This window comes from Pan paniscus, chromosome 18 (assembly GCF_029289425.2).
Source record: "Pan paniscus chromosome 18, NHGRI_mPanPan1-v2.0_pri, whole genome shotgun sequence".
NCBI classification, from domain to species: domain Eukaryota; kingdom Metazoa; phylum Chordata; class Mammalia; order Primates; family Hominidae; genus Pan; species Pan paniscus.
Window position 1 is genome coordinate 5,434,323 of NC_073267.2, and position 20,463 is coordinate 5,454,785.

The following is a 20,463-nucleotide window of genomic DNA, read 5'->3' on the forward strand; positions in this document are numbered from 1 at the left end:
ACCTCAAACCAACCAATCCAAAAAGCCAATGGAACCAGGCATCCCCCAACCCTGGGGTAGGCTGGCCTGTTAATTACAACAAAACATCAGCTTCTTGACTTGGAGTGGAATTTTAAAATTTCTTTTGTTTTTTTATTTTTGAGATGGAGTCTCACTCTGTCGCCCAGGCTGGAGTGCAGTGGCACGATCTCGGCTCACTGCAAGCTCTGCCTCCCAGATTCACACCATTATCCTGCCTCAGCCTCCCAAGTAGCTGGGACTACAAGCGCCCGCCACCACGCCTGGCTAATTTTTTGTATTTTTAGTAGAGACGGGGTTTCACCATGTTAGCCAGGATGGTCTCGATCTCCTGACCTCGTGATCCACCCGCCTTGGCCTCCCAAAGTTCTGGGATTACAGGCGTGAGCCACCGCGCCCGGCCTGCTTGGAGTAGAATTTTATTCACTCCATTATCACCAGCTTCCCTGAGCTGCAGATCAAAGATTAATTTTGCAAAAGGAGGAAGTCCATTAATCATTGCCTAATTCGTGAAGGTGCCCGGTGGGAATGCAAGTTCTCTCAAAACACTGGCTGAGAGAGAAAGAGAACATCTAGCTGAGGGAGGCTAGTGTTTGAAAGTTCAAAGTCGGGCAGAACTGATCGATGGTGAGAGAGATCAGCATAGGGTTGACCCCTGAGGGATATCAACTGGGGAGATGGCCCGGGAGTTTTCTAGACAGTTACCCATCTTGCCACAGACAGTGGTTATCTGGGTACCTATTGATGCAAAAATTCACCCAGGTGAAGTCTGTGAATGTAGACACTTCTCTACAGTTTATATAAGTTATACCTTGATAAAAAAGTTTTTTAAAGTCATAGGGGCCAGGTGCAGTGGCTCACGCCTATAATCCCAGCACTCTGGGAGGCCCAGGCGGGAGGATTGCTTGAGCTCAGGAGTTGGAGACCAGCCCGGGCAATATAGTGAGACCCTATCTCTAAAAAAAAAAAAAAAAATACAAAAATGAGCCAGGCATAGTAGCATGCGCCTGTAGTCCCAGCTACTTGGGAGGTTGAGGTGGGAGGATTGCTTGAGCCCAGGAGGTTGAGGCTTCAGTGAGTCGTGATTGCGCCACTGCACTCCAGCCTGGGTGACAGAGCAAGACCCTGTCTCAATAAAAAATAAAAATAAAAAATTATAGGGACTGATATATCTAATCTCACACACACACACACACACACACACACACACACACACACACACACGGACAGATACATGATAAAGGCAATTCAGCAGACGTTCCTTGTAGGATCAGGTGGTGGGATATGGGTGTTCGCTGTACGGTTTTCTGCGTGTTTAGCATTTGAATAAATGTGTGATGCAGTGTATGATTCTGTTTATGTGAAATATCCAGAATAAATAAATCCACAGAGACAGAAAGCAGATTAGTTGCTGCCAGGGGGAAAGGGGAGGTGGGGAGTAACTGTTAAGGGTGCGGGGTTTCGCTCTGGGGTAAGGGAAATGTTTGGGAACTAGATCGAGGAGATGGTTGTGTAACATTGTGAATGTATGAAATGCCACTGACTTGTACACATTACATGGTTAATTTTATGTTATGTGAATCTCCCCTCAATTAAAAAAAATGGAAAATTCAACAGAACTGGGAAATGAAATAAATAGTAGTATCTTTAGCAAAAAGAACATAAGAAAAAGATTGTGTGATCCATGTAGTCTTCAAAGCCTAGCTTCTTTTTTCAAGTGGGTTCAGTTGAAGTTAAAAAAATAGGCCGGGTGCAGTGGCTCACACCTGTAATCCCAGCACTTTGGGAGGCTGAGGTGGGCAGATCACAAGGTCAGGAGTTTGAGACCAGCCTGGCCAATGTGATGAAACCCCATCTCTACTGAAAATAAATAAATAAATAAATTAGCTGGGCGTGGTGGTGCGTGCCTGTGGTCCCAGCTACTTGGGAGGCTGAGGCAGAAGAATCGCTTGAACCCGGGAGGTGGAGGTTGCAGTGAGCCGAGATAGCACCATTGCACTCCAGCCTGGACAACAGAGTGAGACTGTCTCCAAAAAAAAAGAAAGAAAGAAAGAAAAAATTGTTCAGGCCAAGCACACAGTGGCTCATGCCTGTAAATCCCAGCACTTTGGGAAGCTGAGGCAGGAGGATGGCTTGAGGCCAGGAGTTCAAGACCAGCCTGGACAACATAGCAAGGACCTCTGTCTCTGCAAAAAAATAAAATAAAAATGGTTCAAAATTACCTATTTTGAGTCAATACTTCAGGGAAATAAAATGAGAAGGTTAAACCCTCCTCCTTCTTTCTACCTCTCTCTCTCTCTCTCTCTCTCACACACACATACACAAAGGTCAAACAGATATACACCAATATGTTAATAGTCAGTAGATACCTCTGGTGGTGGAATTCTACATGACTGACTTTATTGATTGATTGATTGATTGATTGAGGCAGGGTCTCCCTCTGCTGCCCAGGCTGGAGTGCAGTGGTGTCATCTCTGCTCACCGCAGCCTCAACCTTCCGGGCTTAAGCGAGCCTCCCACCTCAGCCTCCCAAGGAGCTGGGACTACAGGCACACACACCACCAAACCTGGCAAATTTTTCATATTTTTTGTAGAGACGAGGTTTCACCATGTTGTTCAGGCTTGTCTGAAACTCCTGGGCTCAGGTGATCTGCCTGCCTAGGCCTCCCAAAGTGCTGAGATTACAGGCGCGAGCCACCGCACCCGGCTCATGATTTTAATTCACTTTGTTATGCTTGTTTATCCATCGTGAAATGTGTGTTATGAACACATTATTTTTGTTATGAGGAAAAAAGAGACACACCCCCAAAAGATGTTTTCCATTTAAGAAGGAAAAAAATCCACCACCACAGGGGGCCTCAGATGGCAGAGGATGTAACTGCAAATGACAAGGGGAGCTGATGGGAGGGAACAGGTGTGGGGTGGCCAGGCAGAGTCCAGGGAGGCAGGAGGTGGAGGCCCAGGGGGGCATGGAGGGCGGGGCCCCAGGCAGGAGGCCAGGGCAAGGCCCACTCCTGGGGCCCCTGCAGGGGACAGCTGGTGGCAGAGAACAGAGTCTCCACTTACCTGCCACCTACACCCCCATGGACTGTGCCCACCCCAGCCCACCTACCCGCTTGGGTCTCTTGGCTGCTGTGGACAGGCCTTCAGAGGGTGGGCAACTGGGCCATCAGGGGCAGCCAAGAGGGTTGGATACCTATGGCTGGGCCTGGGGACAGCAGCTTGGCGGGGCAGACCTTGAGCTCCCTCCTGACCTCCCCACCCTCAGCCTCCCACTCCTCTGGTCCCACCTTTTTTTTTTTTTTTGAGACAGTCTTACCTGTTGCCCAGGCTGGAGTGCAGTGGCACGATCTTGGCTCACTGCAACCTCCGCCTCCCGGGTTCAAGCAATTCTCCTGCCTCAGCCTCCTGAGTAGCTGGGATTATAGGTGTGCACCACCACGCCCAGCTAATTGTTGTATTTTTAGTAGAGATGAGGTTTCACCACATTGGCCAGTCTGGTCTCAAACTCCTGACCTCAAGTGATCTACCCACCTCGGCCTCCCAAAGTACTGGGATTACGGCCGTGTGAGCCATTATGCACCTGGCCTGGTCCCACCTCTTAGTCGCCCCCACATAGGGATGCCAGATGAAATACAGATCACCAGTTACACTTGATTTTCAGATAAACAATAAATAATGTTTTAGCATAAGCCTTTCCCTAATAATACATGGGCTTTCCTGCTACTAAAACATGATTTGTGTTCTGAAATTCAAATGTAACTGGGCATCTCGTATTTTATTTGCTAAATCTGGTAACTCCACCTGCAGGCCGATGCTGGCACCATCTCTGTCACTGACTCATCATCCAAGCCCCTTCTAAACCTCAGTTGCTCCAGGGTACAAAACAGGCATCAACCCTATCGCACCGGGCTGGCGCTGGTGGAAGGTTTAAAGAGAAGGTGACCATTCCAGCGGCTCGTGAGTCCCTCAGGGTACAGAGGCTTCATGCCGTTGAGTCCACTGGGCAGTTGTTATCCCCATGTTACAGAAAGGGAAACTGAGGCACAGAGAGGGGAAAGTGATTTGCCCAGCTATTTTATCTCTCTTCTCCAAAAAAGGTGGAGAAAGACCTGCACCCTGAGTGCTGGCAGCAGTAGGATGAGCAGTGAGAATGATATTGACGATAATAGCCCTGTCCTATACCTGCATAATCTCATTTAATCTTTACAACCACCCCGCCAAATGGGAACCATCACTCCTGCCTGCTTAGAGAGAATCTCGTTCATGGGGAGGTGGGACGACTCACTTGTCCAAGGTCACCCAGCAAGGACAAGGCTGGGCTGTTTCCCTAGAGCCTGACCCCATGGCACTCCTCCAGGCAGGAGACGCTTTGCACAGGGCCCAGGAAGCGGGAGGAACTTAGTATCCGGGAGGTACTAGTATTAACGACAATGACCAGGTTCCTCTCACAGAGCAGGGCTTCCTGACCTCGGCACCCCTGCCCTACAGTGCACGGTAGGGTGTTCAGCAGCATCCCTGTCTCCCCTCCCCAAGTGGACGCCAGGAGGACCTTCCTTCCAAGCAGTGACAACCAAAATGTCTCTGCATGTTCCCTCGGGGCCAGAATCACCCCTGGGTGAGAATCACCGATTCCAAACAGATCCTGGTCCTGAACAGGGCTGGCAGCACGGGGCACCCAGGTGGGAGTGGGGGCACTCACACTCTGCATCTTGGCCTCTGTGTCCACGATGTTCTTCTCCACCTGGTCGGCATTCTTCTGCAGCTGCTCGATCAGCTCCGAGAGCTCCTTGTTAGAGATGCTGCGGGCAGAAGCCGAGGGGAGATGGGCGGGGTGCCTGGTGGGTGGGGGCTGTGTCCCCACCAGCACCCCATCCTCTGGCTGGCCCCGGCCCCACGCTCTGAGCAGGAGCTGCCCACAGAGCCTTTGAGGTAGTTGGGCTGTTCCCATAGAGCAACATCACTAAAGCCACAGAGACAAGGCAGCGCCTGGCAGGCGGTCAGCCTCCATTTTTTTTTTTTTTTTTTGAGATGGAGTCTTGCTCTGTCACCCAGGCTAAAGTGCAGTGGCGTGATCTCAGCTTACTGCAACCTCCACTTCCTGGGTTCAAATGATTCTCATGCCTCAGCCTCCCCAGTAGCTGAGATTACAAGCATGCACCACCAAGCCTGGCTAATTTTTGTATTTTTAGTGGAGATGGGGTTCCACCATGTTGGCCAGGCTGGTCTTGAACTCCTGACCTCAAGTGATCCACCTACCTCGGCCTCCCAAAGTGCTGGGATTACAGGCGTGAGCCACCGCGCCCGGCCAGCCTCCACTTTGATCATTCTCTCTAATGCTTCTATTTTTTATTTTTATTCATTCATTCGTTCATTCATTCATTCATTCATTCATTTTATTGAGACGGAGTCTCACACTCTTGCCCAGGCTGGGGTGTAGCGGCACAGTCATGGCTCACTGCAGCCTCTATCTCCCAGGCTCAAGCAATCCTCCTAGCCCAGCCTCCCAAGTAGCTGGGACTACAGGCACATGCCACCACTCCTGCATAACTTTTACATTTCTTTTGGTAGAGAGGGGGTTTCACCATGTCACCCAGGCTGGTCTCGAACTCCTGAGCTCAAGCAATTCGTCCACCTTGGACTCCCAAAGTGCTGGGATTACAGATGTGAGCCACCAGGCCCTGACTACATATTTTTTTGTGAGAGATAGGGTCTCACTCTGTCACCCAGGCTGGAGTGTAGTGGCGTGATCATAGTTCACTATAGCCTCGAACTCCTGAGCTCAAGCAATCCTCCTACCTCCGCCTCCTGAGTAGCTGGGACCACTGGCACCACCAGCACACCCAGCTTCTAATGCTTCTATTTTGCCATGTTGGCAAAACGCACCATATTTGAAAAATTGGGAGATAACTCACATACCGTAAAATTCACCTGTTTAAAATACACAGTCACTGGTTTTTAGTACTACATATTCGGAATTGTGCAACCATCACCACTATCTCATTCCAGACATTTTTATCACCCCAAAGCTCCACACCCACAAGCTGTCACTCCCTATTCCCCATCCCCTCCAGCCCCTGGCAACCAGGAATTTACTTTCTCTCTTTATGGATTTGCCTATTCTGGACATTTCATATAAATAGAATCACACAACACGTGGCCTTTTGCGTCTGCCTTCTCTCAGCATAATGTTTTCAAGCTTCATGCATATTGTAGCATCTATTAGAACTTCATTCTTTTTATGGCTGAATAATATTCCATCACGTGGCTACTTCACATTTTGCTTATTCATTCAACAGCTGACAACCATCTGGGCCATTTCCACCTTTGGGCCATCATGAGAATCACGCTGCTATGAACGTTCGGGAACAAGCTTTTGTGTGAGCAGTCTTATTTTTAATTACCTGATATTTTTCTTTCAACCTACTCGTTTTATTTTAGAGTTAAATGTGTTTACAAAGGTAACTTCTCTCCCCATTTTAATCAGAAAATCAGAAGCCCTCACCGTGAGTGAATTAGCTGCCAAAATAAATTTCATGGGAACGCAGTGGCACTGGGTTCCGTGGTGACACTGGGCTGCCCGCTGTTACAAGTCAGGAGGTGTGACAGCCGTGGTGGCGTCAGGCCCAGCCTTTCTCCTGATCTTCTCAGAGAGCCTGAAAGAGACTTGAGGCCCGGTGTGGTGGCTCATACCTGTAATCCCAGCACTTTGGGAGGCCAAGGCGGGCGAATCACCCGAGATCAGGAGTTTGAGACCAGCCTGGCCAACATGGTGAAACCCCATCTCTACTAAACATACAAAAATTAGCTAGGTGTGGTGGCATGCGCCTGTAGTCCCAGCTACTCGGGAGGCTGAGGCAGGAGAATTGCTTGAACCTGGGAGGTGGAGGTGGCAGTGAGCTGAGATTGCACCACTGCACTCCAGCCTGGGTAACAGAGCGAGACTCCATCTCGAAAAAAAAAAACAAGAAAAGAAAAAAAAGTCTTGAAAGCAGACTGGCCCTCTCCCTCACTGTCTCTGTGTCCCCTCCTGTCACATTTGTCTACTGCCCCCCGTCCCCCAGAACCACAGACAGACCACTCTGGAAAATGCTCTAATGGGAGTTAGTTAAGACTTTGGCCCTGGGGTTAGCTGTGGGTTCAGATCTTGGCTCCCATCAGCCACTTAGTGGCTGTGTGACTTGGCCCAGCTCCCTTGCCTATCTGTGCCTCTGTCTCCCAATCCGATGGACTAGAGTAACAGTCCTTTCCCGGGGCCAGGGTGGCAGGGGTTATGAATGGAAGTGAGGTTACACTGCCAAAGGACTGTGCATAGAGCCGGGCACAGAATAAGTCTCAACAAAGGTTTGTGATTTTAGTTGTCAAGGAGCCTTAGAGGTCACCCAGCTCTGCCTCTGTGGTTTTGAGACGGAGTCTCACTCTGTCACCCAGGCTGGAAGTGCAGTGGTATGATCTTGGCTCGCTGCAACCTCCACCTCTTGGGGTCAAGTGATTCGGCTGCCTCAGCCTTTTGAGTAGCTGGGATTACAGGTGTGAGCCACCATGCCCAGCCTCCTTCTGTTGTTTTCTTTAAACAAAGAAAGAAAGGCAAACCAACTTGGCCATTGTCACCCAGTTAGCCAGCGATGATAGTTCCCCTGTCTCCACTGAAGACCCACAGTGGGGCCTGAGTGGCTAGGCACGCAGAAGTTGCCTTCTACTCACACTCATTAAGCACCTGCTGTGTGCGGGCCCTGCACCTCACAAAGACAAGCCTCTCCCTCCCTGATCCACTCCACAGACCAGGAGGAAATCAGTATTTATAGAAACAGTCATGAGACTGAGGCAGGCATGGAGGCTGGGGATGCCCAGGGGAACCTCTGGACTGGCTGGGTGGGGACAGTGGTGGTCACTGAAGGCTTCCTGGAGGAGGTGGTGTCGGCTGGGTGCTAAAGCAAAAGGAAGAATTTGGTGTTCCTGTGCAGAAGGCTCCAATGAGGACACGCCATAGAGAGGCAGGTCCTGGCACGTCCCGTGGGGTGGGCCAGGGCGGGGTTCTTGACTGTCAAGGCAGAGGGGACCACCAGCCCTTTACAGTGATGCTCCCCAGGTCAAGGTTCTGGGGCCTAGCATGAAAAATTCAGATTCCCGGCCACTAACCCAGACCTGCTGAACCCAGGTCTCCAGAGCTGGGCCCAGGAAGCTGTATTATTATTACTATTTTTGCAGGTTCCCCAGGGTACCTGGACACCTACTGAAGTCATGGACCAGCACTGCAGGTGCTGTTGATGTTGGGGGCATTGGGGGCAGAAATGGCAGCAGCCAACATGCTGGGGATCCATCCATCTAGGTTCCAAACCTTGCTTAAGGGCCAGCTTTGTGGCAGACCTGGATACACCAGAGCTGGGGGATCTTGAGGGAACAGGACCCAAGCCATACCTTCTGCAAGGTCAACTGGGGGCAGCCTGTCCCAAAGTGGGGTCCCAGGAACCCAACTCTTACAAGTCTTATTCTTCCTTGGTCAAGGCACTTAGGAAAACCCCATCCTTGATATGTTCATGAGCCAGCAAAGGCACTGACAAGTCCTGCAGTGGAGAAAGCCAGTGTTTGGCGGGGTGGCCAGGAAGGCTTAGCAGCGGGGGGCTTTGGATGGAGGATCTCGGTAAGAAGGGATAAGGTGGGCTTCTAGAACAGCCAGGTCAGGGGTCCACCCGACTCCTCCCTCATTCCCTAACCCCCCACTTCCTGGTTGGGCAGGCCACATGGAGAATGTGAGTTTCTGGGCCCCCACACTCCCACCCCAGTCACTGACCATCTGCCAGGCCAGCTGCACCTAGAGGCGGTGAGTCTCACCCCAAATATTTAACCCCTGACTCTGCAGTGCATCGTTAGGGTCTGTACTGTGGCTCAAGTGGGGGCCTTTGTCTCTCTTGGGCCCAGTCCCACCTCAGGCACAGGGCCAGCTCCCAAACCAGCCCTTTCATGGATTGTGGCAGATGCAAGAAAAGCCACCTTCTGGACTCTATCCTGGCTGGGCCTGTTGTTCCAGCCGAAGCCCCCCAGAGGACATGGAAGTTGTGGGGCAATGACCACTGCCTCAGGGACCTTGGACTCCTGATGGGACAAAGCTGTGAGCGGTAGCAGGAAGCTATGAGCAGACAGGCCAGGCCCAAGGCCCACTGGGCCGCTTGCTGCTTAGACAGCCTCAGGCAAGTGCCCTACCCTCGTACAGCCTCCGCTTCTCCATCTGTCCTCTGGCGATGACCACAAAGGCATCCTGGGCATTTGCCACTTGCTGTGGGCTTTGCCAGACCTCAGACATATTCACAGGCACCAGCTCAATATCATCCTTGCCCTAAGTCCCCGGGGAGGTTCGTGTGCCCCTTTGAAGAAGGGGATGAAGAAACCAAGACTCTGAGACATCAAAGCACTTGCTCAGGGTCACACAGCTGGTGAACCGCGATTCTCCCCGCAAGCAATCTCACTCCAGAGGCACGTGATCGACTGGGCTAGAAGTTACTCATGGGGATGCTAGGAAAATCACACCAATAACAATCTCCACCATCGTAATACGAGCTAATACTTACTCTCTACGTGCCAGGCTCCTCACTGTTTCTGACTCAATCTTCATGACAACCCTGAGAGCTGGGTGTTAGCATGGTAGGTAATTGTATTATTATCCCCGTTTATGGGTGTGGAAACTGAGGATCAGAGAGGTTAAATAACTCTCCCAAAGTCACCCAGCAATTAGATGGCAGAGCCAGGACTCTAGGCCCTTAACAATTCCATGTGACGATCTTACAGGGCTCCCAGCACACAGTAGGTACTTCACAGATTAATTTAAAATGCCAAGAGCCCAAAACCACACCGGGATGCCACTTTTCATCCACTACAATGGCTATAATAAAAAAGACAATAACAAGTGTTGGCAAAAATGTGGAGAAATTGGAACCCTCATGCCTTGCTGGTGGGGATGCAAAATGGTGCACAGTTGTGGAAAACAGTCTAGAAATTCCACAAAAAGTTAAGCAGTCACCATAAGACCCAGCAAGTCCACCCCTATGTATTTTTTTATTTTTATTACTTATTTATTTTTTTGAGACAGGGTCTCACCCTGTTGCCCAGGCTGGAGTGCACTGGCATGATCTTGGCTCACTCAGCCTCCACTTCCCAGACTCAAATGATTCTCCTACCTCAGCCTCCTGAGTAGCTAGGATTACAGGTGTGTGCCACCACACCCGGCTAACTTTTGTACTTTTAGTAGAGTTGGGGTTTTGCCATGTTGGCCAGGCTGGTCTCCAACTCCTGACCTCAGGTGATTCACTTGCCTTGGCCTCCCAAAGTGCTGGGATTACAGGTGTGAGCCATTGCGCCCAGCCTTATTATTTTTTGAGACAGGGTCTCACTCTGTTGCCCAGGCTGGACTGCAGTGGTGCAATCTTAGCCCACTGCAGCCTTGACCTCCCAGTCTCAAGCAATCTTTGTACCTCAGCCTCCAAGTAACTGCGACTACAGGCGCCTGGCACCGTGCCCAGCTAATTTTTTTTTTTTCAGAGACGGAGCTTTCGCCATGTTGCCCCAGCTGGTCTTGAACCCCTGGGCTCAAGCACTCTATCTGCCTCAGCCTCCCAAAATATTAGGATTACAGGCGTGAGCCACTGCACCCAGCCCACCCCTAAATATCTATCCAAGGGAAATGAAAACCTATGTCTGGGCTGGATGCGGTGACTCACGCCTGCAATCCCAGCACTTCGGGAGGCTGAGGCAGGTGGATCACCTGAGGTCAGGAGTTCGAGACCAGCCTGGCCAACATGGTGAAACCCCATCTCTACTAAAAGTACAAAAAAATTAGCTGGGCGTGGTGGTATGTGCCTGTAATCCCACCTATTCGGGAAGCTGAGACAAGAGAATCGCTTGAACCTGGGAGGTGGAGGTTGCAATGAGCTGAGATGGCGCCACTGCACTCCAGCCTGGGTGATGGAGCAAGACTCCATCTCAGAAAATAAAAAACAAAAAAACAAAAACAAAAAAACAAAAAAATCTACGCCTGCACAGAAACTTGTACATAGATGAATCATAGCAGCATGATTCATATTAGCCTTTTGGCCTCCACTTTTTAGTGGAAACAACTCAAATATTCATCAACTGATGAAAATATAAACCAAACGTGGTCTATCTGTATTATTCGGCCAAAGAATGAAGGCAGGACTGACAGCTGCTACAGCCTCAGGAACCTCGAGAATGTTATGCTCAGTGAGAGAAGCCAGACACAAAAGCTCACATATTATTCCATTGATAAGAAATGTCCAGAATGCAGAAATCTACAGGAGCAGAAAGTGGATGAGTGGTTGCCATGGCCCAGGAGGATGTAAAATAGACAGTGATTGCTACGGGGTATCAGATTTCTTTTTGGGGTGATAAAAATGTTCTAAAATCAATCGTGGGGATGGTTGTACAACTCTGTAACTATATTAATATCCACTGGGCTGGGCGTGGTGGCTCGCACCTATAATCCCAGCACTTTGGGAGGCCGAGGTGGGCAGATCGCTTGAGACCAGGAGTTTGAGAGCAGCCTGGGCAACATGGTGAAACCCCATGTCTACTGAAAATACAAAAAATTAGCTGGGCATGGTGATGCACACCTGTAGTCCCGGATACTCGGGAGGCTGAGGTAGGAGGATTGCTTGAGCCCAGGGGGTTGAGGCTGCAGTGAGCCGAGATTTCGCCACTGCATTCCAGCCTGGGCAATGAGAGTGAGACCCTGTCTCAAAACAAAAACAAAAACACTGAACTGAACACTTCAAATGAGTGAACTGGATGATATATGAATTATATCACAGTAAAGCTGCTACAAAAAAAAAAAAAAAAAAAAAAAAAGGCAGCTGGGCATGGTGGTTCAGGCCTGTAATCCCAGCACTTTGGGAGGCTGAGTCGGGCAGATCACCTGAGGTCAGGAGTTCAAGACCAGCCTGGCCAACATGGTGAAACCTCGTCTCTACTAAAAATACAAAAATTAGCCAGGCATGATGGCAGGTACCTGTAATCCCAGCTACTCGGGAGGCTAAGGTGGAAGAATTGCTTGAACCCGGGAGGTGGAGGTTGCAGTGAGCCGAGATTGCACCACTACACTCCAGCCTGGGCGACAGAGCAAGACTCCATTTCAAAGAAAAAAAAAAAAGGCAAGTGCCATTTAGAAATGATAGGGGTTTGTTTCTTCTCTCCTGAGTCAGGTCCTGCCTCTTGTCTCATTCTCCAGGGAAGCTGGCCAGCTGCAGGTAATCCCCCAGCAGCCTGGAAGACGCTAGTTAACTCCTAGAGAGCTATTTGTCCTGCCCACTGCGAAGCAAGTCACATATATATTAGCTCATCAATCCTACCAGCCTCTAAGTAAGTAGCATTGTTCTCAAAAGTTGGAGGATTACAACTTTAAGTGAGTGAATTGCATGGAATTCATATACCATGCAATTCACTCAGTTACAGATGGGGAAATTGAGGTACAAAGAAATTCCATCATTTGGCCAGAGTTCCACTGCCAGCAAGCAAGGCAGAGCTGGGATTGGAATCCAGGCCTCCAGAGGCACAGTCTCAGCGTTTTTGCCCTGTAGCTTTGCGGTCCTGTGTTCCCCCCACCATCCAGCTGGCCGCAGGAATCAACCATGTGTGCCCCTTGGAGAGCTATGGAGCCCCATGCTAGGAAGCCAGCAGGAATGTGGGTGGGGCAGGAACCTGCAGGAAAGGGGACGGGTCCCAGGAGTGCTGGGAAACCGGCTAGGCTGGTCCAGCTTTTCATCTCGGTAATGAGCCGCATCGGGGCAGCCAGACGTGGCACCCCTGGGCCATCAGCCCCACTGATGGAGGCCGAGACAGAGCCCTGTCCTGCCCATGCAGACACAGACAGCAGCCACCTGCCTGAGCCAGGAACACAAAGATATCCCCCCTCCCCACACACACACCGGAAAAGGGAAAGGGCCTGAGTGACAGCCGAGGGTACACGCCCAGCCCTCCCTTTTCTTACTCAGAGGGTAACACGGACACGCGTGCTGAGGGCAGTGGCCGCTGGCCCTCGAAGGGGCCTCAGAAGCCATCCAGCCCCACCTGCTCATTACCCAGATGAGCAAACCAAGGTCCCGGACGTGAAGTCACTACCCAGGATCACTTGGGAGGGCAGCCTGTGTAGGAGAAAGACTTCAGGTCTGGAGTCAGACAGGGTTCAGATCCTGACTGCACCAACCAGCAGTGTGACCCTGTGACAGTGTGACAGAGGAGCTACACACTCCTCTGTGTAGCTAAAAGATAAAAATATAATCTTTTTATATTTTCTTCAAATTTTTAAATAGAGATGGTTTCTCACTATGTTGACCAGGCTGGTCCCGAACTCCTGGCCTCAAGTGATCCTCCCATCTCGGCCTCCCAAAGTGCTAGGATTACAGGTATGAGCCACAATATGCCTGGCCAGCCACTCTGTATTTCTGAGTCTCAGTTTCATCATCTGTGAAATGTGAGCAAGAAATCCTCTCTAGTTATGTTTATGTATGGGCCCAGGCACAGGAGTGCACACCTGTAATCCCACCACTTTGGGAGGCTGAGGCAGGAGCATCTCTTGAGCCTAGGAGTTTGAGACCAACTTGGGCAAATAGGAAGACCTTGTCTCTACAAAAAATACAAAAATTAGCCAGATGTGGTAGTGTGCACCTGTAGTCCCAGTTACTTGAGAAGCTTAGGTGGGAGAATCGCTTGAGCCCAGGAGGTCAAGGCTGCAGTGAGCTGAGATCGCACCACTGCATTCCAGCCTGGGAGATGGAGAAAGACCCTGTCTCAAATTAAAACCAAAAAAAAGTGTATGTGTGGGGTGGGGGTAATCAGGGTCACTTTTAGAAACACCTCAGTCAGGCCAGGCACGGTGGCTCACACCTGTAATCCTAGCACTTTGGGAGGCCGAGGCAGGTGGATCACGAGGTCAGGAGATTGAGATCATCCTGGCCAACCTGGTGAAACTCCGTCTCTACTAAAATACAAAAAATTAGCTGGGCATGGTGGCACACACCTGTAGTCCCAGCTACTTGGGAGGCCGAGGCCGGGGAATTGCTTGAACCTGGGAGGTGGAGGTTGCAGTGAGCCGAGATTGAGTCACTGCACTCCAGCCTGGCAACAGAACAAGACTCTGTCTCAAAAAAAGAAAGAAAGAAAGAAGGAAAGAAGGAAAGAAAAGGAAGAAAGAAAGAAAGAGAGAGAGAGAGAGAGAGAGAAAGAAAGAAAGAAAGACACCTCAGTCAAATTTCAAAGACACCTTTGTGGTTCAAGGACTGAACTGGAGGTTCGGAGCAGCGTCCCTGAAACAGACTTCAGATCATTTATACTCTTTTTAAAATTTTGAAACAGTCTTGCTCTGTTGTCCAGGCTGCAGTGCAGTGGCAAAATCTTGGCTCACTGCAACCTCCGTCTCTGGGTTCAAGTGATTCTATTGCCTCAGCGTCCCGAGTAGCTGGGATTACAGGTGCACGCCACCATTCCTGGCTAATTTTTGTATTTTTAGTAGAGAAGGGTTTCGCCATGTTAGCCAGGATGGTCTTGAACTCCTGATCAGGTGATCTGCCTGCTTCTGCCTCTCAAAGTGCTGGGATTACAGGTGTCAACCACCATACTCGGCCTCAACTAATTTTTTAATTTTTTTGTAGACATGGAGTCTCTCTCTGTTGCCCAGGCTGGTCTTAAACTCCTGAGCTCAATGGATGCTCCTGACTTGGCCTCCTAAAGTACAGGGATTACAAGCATGAGCCACCGTGCCTGGCTCATTTACATTGTTTATACAATTCGGGCCTTTCTGGCTGTTTCACCAGTGGGCCTGAATGAGGACCCAGTACTTGGCTGGCAGCAGAAACAACCCCCTCAGCCTTGTCCACGCTGTGGGTCAGGGGCTGCCTGCTAGATGGGTTTTGCAAGCCTCTACGAGTCACCTCGAGTCGACTGAGGCTGTTTTTCCCTAGCTTTTTCCTTCTGGGCTGGGGATGCCAGAGTCTGGGACAATCCTGAGCAGTCTCACAGAGCCCCATTTTCTTGGCCTGGTCTGCATATGAGGCTCTTGATGCAAGCAAGGAAAAATGGAACCAGCAGGTCAGGAGGCTGCCTGGTTCCTCCTCAGAGTTCCAGGGCTGGGTTTGAGAGTACTCCCAGGGACCAGACAAGGGCTTCCTGGGTCTGAGCGCGCAGGCTTGAGCCTGAACAGCCATCTTTTTGTGTCCCAGGATGTACTCAGAGCAGAGGAACCACTAGGGAGGGGGCCTGGGGGCCTCAAATGGCATCAGGTCCCCCGGCTCTGTCGCCAGGAGTCAGAGCCTCAGTAGACACAGCCCGACCTGCTTTACTGATTGATTGAGACTAAGTCTCACTCTGTCACCCAGGCTGGAGTGCAGTGGCATGATCTCGGCTCACTGCAACCTCTACCTCCTGGGTTCAAGCAATTCTCGTGCCTCAGCCTCCCGAGCAGCTGGAATTACAGACATGCACCACCACGCCAGGCTACTTTTTGTATTTTTAATAGAGACAGGGTTTCGCCATGTTGGCCAGGCTGGTCTCGAACTCCTGGCCTCAAGTGATCTGCCCGCCTCGGCCTCCCAAAATGCTGGGATTACAGGTGTGAACCACTGTGCCTGGCCCCAGCCTGCATTAGAGGTGGCAACTCGAGGCTGAGGACCCAGTGGCTCAGTAAGCCCAGCTGCAAAGTGGGGAGCTGGGACTCGAACCTAGGGCTGTGTGCTGTCCTGGCCACCAGGACAGCACACAGTCCTCAGAGGGCCAGCAGGGATGCCCATGAGAGGAGCTGGGACAGAGGTAGCACCCTGGCCTTGACACACCACCGATGCTCCACGTGGGCAGAGAAAGATAACACAGGTGTCTCGGGGGACCCTCGCTCTCCACCTCGTGGGTCTCTCTTCCTGCTTTAATTTTGTGCAGGTGCCACTGGCACTTTCTTTCAGCTGGAAGGGCAGTGTGGCCCAGTGGTTAAGCACCCAGACCAAAGCCAGACAGCCCGGGGTCAAATCCTGCCTCTGCTCTTAATAAACTGTAAATTACTTAGCCTTTCTGAGCCTCAGTTTCCCCAGCTGTAAAATCAGAGTCATCACAGTATGCATGCCTCAGGGCTGTGGTGGCGGTGACTAAGAGAACAGATATGGGGTGCTGCCTCTGAGGAGCCCAGCTCTGCATTGACCTGGGTCCACCATCCAGGGATTTAGGCTCCTTTTAAGGAGCTGATAAAAGCCAGAAGCCGGCTGGGCGTGGTGGCTCATGCCTGTAATCCCAGCACTTTGGGAGGCTGAGGTGGGCAGATCACCTGAGGTCAGGAGTTCCAGACCAGCCTGGCCAACATAGTGAAACCCTGTCTCTACTAAAAATACAAAAATTAGCCAGGCATGGTGGTGGGCACCTATAATCCTAGCTACTGGAGAGACTGAGACAGGAGAATCGCTTGAACCTGGGAGGCGGAGGTTGTAGTGAGCCGAGATTGTGCCACTGCACTCCAGCCTGGGTGACAGAGCAAGACTCCATCTCAAAACAAAACAAAACAAAACAAAACAAAACAAAAAAACCCTAAAAACAAACAAAAAGCCAGAAGCCAAGGCCTGAAGTTAGAATCCTCCAGCACCTGGGAGATGAAAGCAGACCCCCGGCCGTCCACACTTTTCACGCTGATCCTGGTGCAAGCCCAGACGTGCTTTGCTTCCGCCCTGTGAATGTTGCCTTGCCGGGGCACGTGGAATTCGCAACTAACCTCAGAATTTGGAACCATCTCCTCCAACATCTGCAAGGAGAGGCTGGTGCCCATATATGGGTAATGAGGTGTCGGGAGGACAGGAGATCCTGGGTCCCAGATGCCCACTCCCTGGGCCTAGCTGGGGGACAAACGCACAGCCCACTTCAGCTGTCCTGGGTTTGGGCTAAGGATCTGAGTCAGTAGGTTTGGGGATTTGAAGGGTACAGGGTGTTCCCACTGCTCTGAGAACGTTCTTCCGTCCGCATAAGGGAAACCGCAGAAGGGGAGGGTGGGGAGGACCTGTCTACCCGGTTATGCCAACAGATCCCTGAGACCTGTCCCTGCTTCTCCCTCCACTGGTTCTACCTGGGAACACGTCTCCTGCGCATCCTCCTCCATCTGCCCCTCTGGCCTCACCTTGATCAAAGTCACCACTTCTCACCTGGCCCAATGCAACAGCCACCCACTCTCTTTTCTGAGAGCATTTGGGAGCACAGGTAAGTTTTAGTTTGGATGATGGGATGATCTGGTTGCATCATACAAAGACCTAAGAGTTGGGGAGATATGCTTCCCGGCCTCCTGCCCCCAGGAGAGACGCGGACCCTCCAAGGACACCATGAATGGCAACCTTCCAGCCACCAGCGACCTGGGAGAGGGCTCCCTGGGTGGGGGTGGCTTCAAGAGCCACCCTTGATGTCTTCAGCTGTACCTGTTCAAGTCACATGGCACCAACTGGCCCATTCTTTCTACCCTGCCTGCAGGGGAGGAAACTGAGGCAGCCTGGCCAGGGCAGGGAACGTAGCCTGTGTTGTGGCTCTAACCTAGGTGTGGGCTCGGGCAGGTTCCTTAGTCTCTCTGTGCCTCAGTTTCCTCATCTCTGAGACAGGGATAGGAATTGATCCCACTGCAGAGGGTTGAGATAATTCAAGGAGATAACCCTTATAAATGAAAGCGCTTTGGGTGTGGCCGCACCATGATTAGGATAACTGGGTTTCATCCTCTTCCTCCGTGTCACTGGTGGGGGCCCTGCCAGGGCAGGGCTCTTTGTCTGTTGTTCACTGCCATGTCCGTAGCGCCCATCAGACTGAATGAACTATGCTGGCTATTTGGAATAACAGCATGTATTACTCCACCTGTCTCAGCCTTAATTTCCTTCAACATAAATGGGGTTATCATGCCTGCTTGTCACGGAACGAGCAGAAAGACACTCAACAGCTGGAAAACATTCCCACAGGAGTTCAGGTATTAAGTTGCTTTGTATGCAAGGCCAGCACTGTTCAACAGAAACCGAACCTGAGCCACACAGAATTTACATTTTTCTAGTAGCCACGTGAAAAGAGTAAGAAGAAATGAGCGAATTTTTTTTTCTATTTTATTTAACCTAATATATCCAAAATATGATCAGTTTGACAGGTGGTCAACAGAACATTATTAACGGATATTTTACATTCTCTTTTTCATACTAAGTCTTCACACCCTGGCACACAGACATACGTGCACAGCCCATGTCACGGGGCCAGTAATTACTGAATAGGACTGCGAGATTCTAGGTAATTCTGGGGCACCCGGACCTGCTTTGCTCTAAGCCCGCAGTGACCACAGCCTGTCAGTTCTGCTGTAGGAAAGCTGATGGGCGCTCAGAGCATCTTCCAGTCTCACTCGGTGCCTGGTACCCAGGGACACCTAATAAATGCTCATTCTCTTTGAACCCCATGACTCCTCCTGCCCACACTCACTGATTAGATGTCTGCCCCAGGACAGGGTCCCCTCTGTGGGTCCCTCCCTGGCTGCCTGACTCCAAAACAACCTGGGGCTCCCCACTGTGACCAGTGGAGCCTGGTGCCTGGGTGTGGAGGACCCTGGCACGAAGACCGCAGCAAGACACCCTTCCCCAGGTCCCCAGAGCCCCTGCAACCCTGTCCATAGGCCACGGGGCTGAGCTGGAGGCACCTGGCCTGCTCACAGCCATCCCCTTCTCCAGGCTGCGAGAGCAGCCACCCCGGTAACAGATCATACTTTAGCAACATCGGAGGGGCCACGTTCCTGCCATCACCTCCGCCCCAGCTGTCCCTGTCACCCAGAACTGCTGTGTCCCCTGATGGCTCACAGCCCAGCCTGCACTCTCCTCCCATGTGTGGACACAGGTCCCTGCAGGCTCAGCACTCCCTGCCTGGCCAGGGCCACTGGCCTTTGATCACATCTGCAGTTCCTTCCTCTGGGGGTTAATTCTGTCTCAGTGGGTGTGTATTGGGGTTGCATTGCTGCTGGAATGTCTGGAACGCACAGGAGGGTACACCCCTCCCTGGAACCAGCCTCACCTGTCCCAGAGCCCAGAGAAGGGGCTGGGCCTCCTGCCACCACGGTCATCCTCTTCTGGCGTCCTGCCTGCCTGGAGGGCCAGCTGGGGGGAGGTGCACCTCCGGTGCCGAGTAGCCCTCTGCCCCTACCTTCTTTAAACACTGCCTGGCTCCTGAAACATCTGTCCTGGCTCTGACACAAAGGCAACCACCGTGGACACTCAGGAAATAACTGATGAATAGTAACAACACTGAGGGCACCTACTGGGTACCCAGCGACCGCTCAGTCCTTTTGTGCATCACCCATTGACGTCTCATAGCCCTAGGAAGTAGCCACCCTTAGTGTTACTGGGGCTCTTAATCCTACCTATTAGGCTATTAAACTTTTGGACAAAAAGAACTTACTCACCTTTTTGGGGGCCCTTCTATAACCCTTAATTCCACACCTTGCGTAGGGTTGGGCTCAATAAATAGGTGTTGAACTGAGCAGATGTTTTAATGTAATTCGGTAACTCTTATATCTCTGTGTTCTAGGTGAAGATAACTGAGGCTCACAGAAGTTAAGAAACTGGTCCGAGTTTACACAGCTGGGAAGTGGTGGTGCCAAGATTCGAACCCATGAAGATGGGCTTCAAAAAGCCACCTTTTCAGTACAAAGGGGACATCAATATCAATCCACACCCACCCCTTACAGACAAAGGGACAAGAGACATCGGAGAGACAGGATGATGGGACCAGGCATTCACCACCCAGGGAAGGCAGACTGATTTACAGTTTGTTGTCATTTTCATCAGTACAATTAATCCCAGTGGTTGGTTAGGTAAGGATTAGTGATGGTAAACGGAGACTGAGTCATTCTCCTAAGACGTCCCCACAAGGGACTCCCAGCCTGTCCCTCCAAACAGACCTTTCAGGCGGAAGCAACTGCCATTGAGTGAGCACCTTCCTGACCCACACCCTACCCTAGCACCGGAAGCAGGTTTCATCTCTGATCCTTATAACAACTAGTTGAGGTACGTGCTATCATAGCTCCATTGCAGATGAGGAAACTGAGCCTCAGGAAGGCCACTTGCTCAGGGTCAATAGGTTAGTAAAAGGTCTATGCTTATAACTGCTGCAGCCCCAGCTGGGCACTTTCTAGATATTCAGTAATTGCCAAATAAATTTTCGACCCCACCCCACCAACTCTTTGTCATCTCTCTGCCCTTTACAGGCCCTGGCAACAGGCCCTTCACCATTAACAAGCCCCCAGAGATATGAATTGTCCACATGCTATAAAATACCTGCTCAATTTCACACCTATTTATGGAGCCCCAAGCTATGTAAGGCCTGGAATTAAGGACAACAGAAGGCCCTCTCCCAAAAGATGAGTAAATCCCAACTATTCAAAAGCTTGTAAGCTAGTTGGTAGGTTAAGGA

General features: G+C 51.0%; 1 protein-coding gene across 1 annotated transcript in view; it reads right to left on the minus strand.

Annotated features, from left to right (window-relative positions):
• The window catches only part of PPL (periplakin), a 54,796-nt gene that overhangs the window by 23,543 nt on the left and 10,790 nt on the right, over positions 1–20,463 (minus strand). The window contains exon 2 of the mRNA XM_003815101.5: positions 4,721–4,820. Coding sequence (XP_003815149.3) covers positions 4,721–4,820 — 100 coding nt within the window. The remainder of the gene's footprint in view (positions 1–4,720; positions 4,821–20,463) is intronic.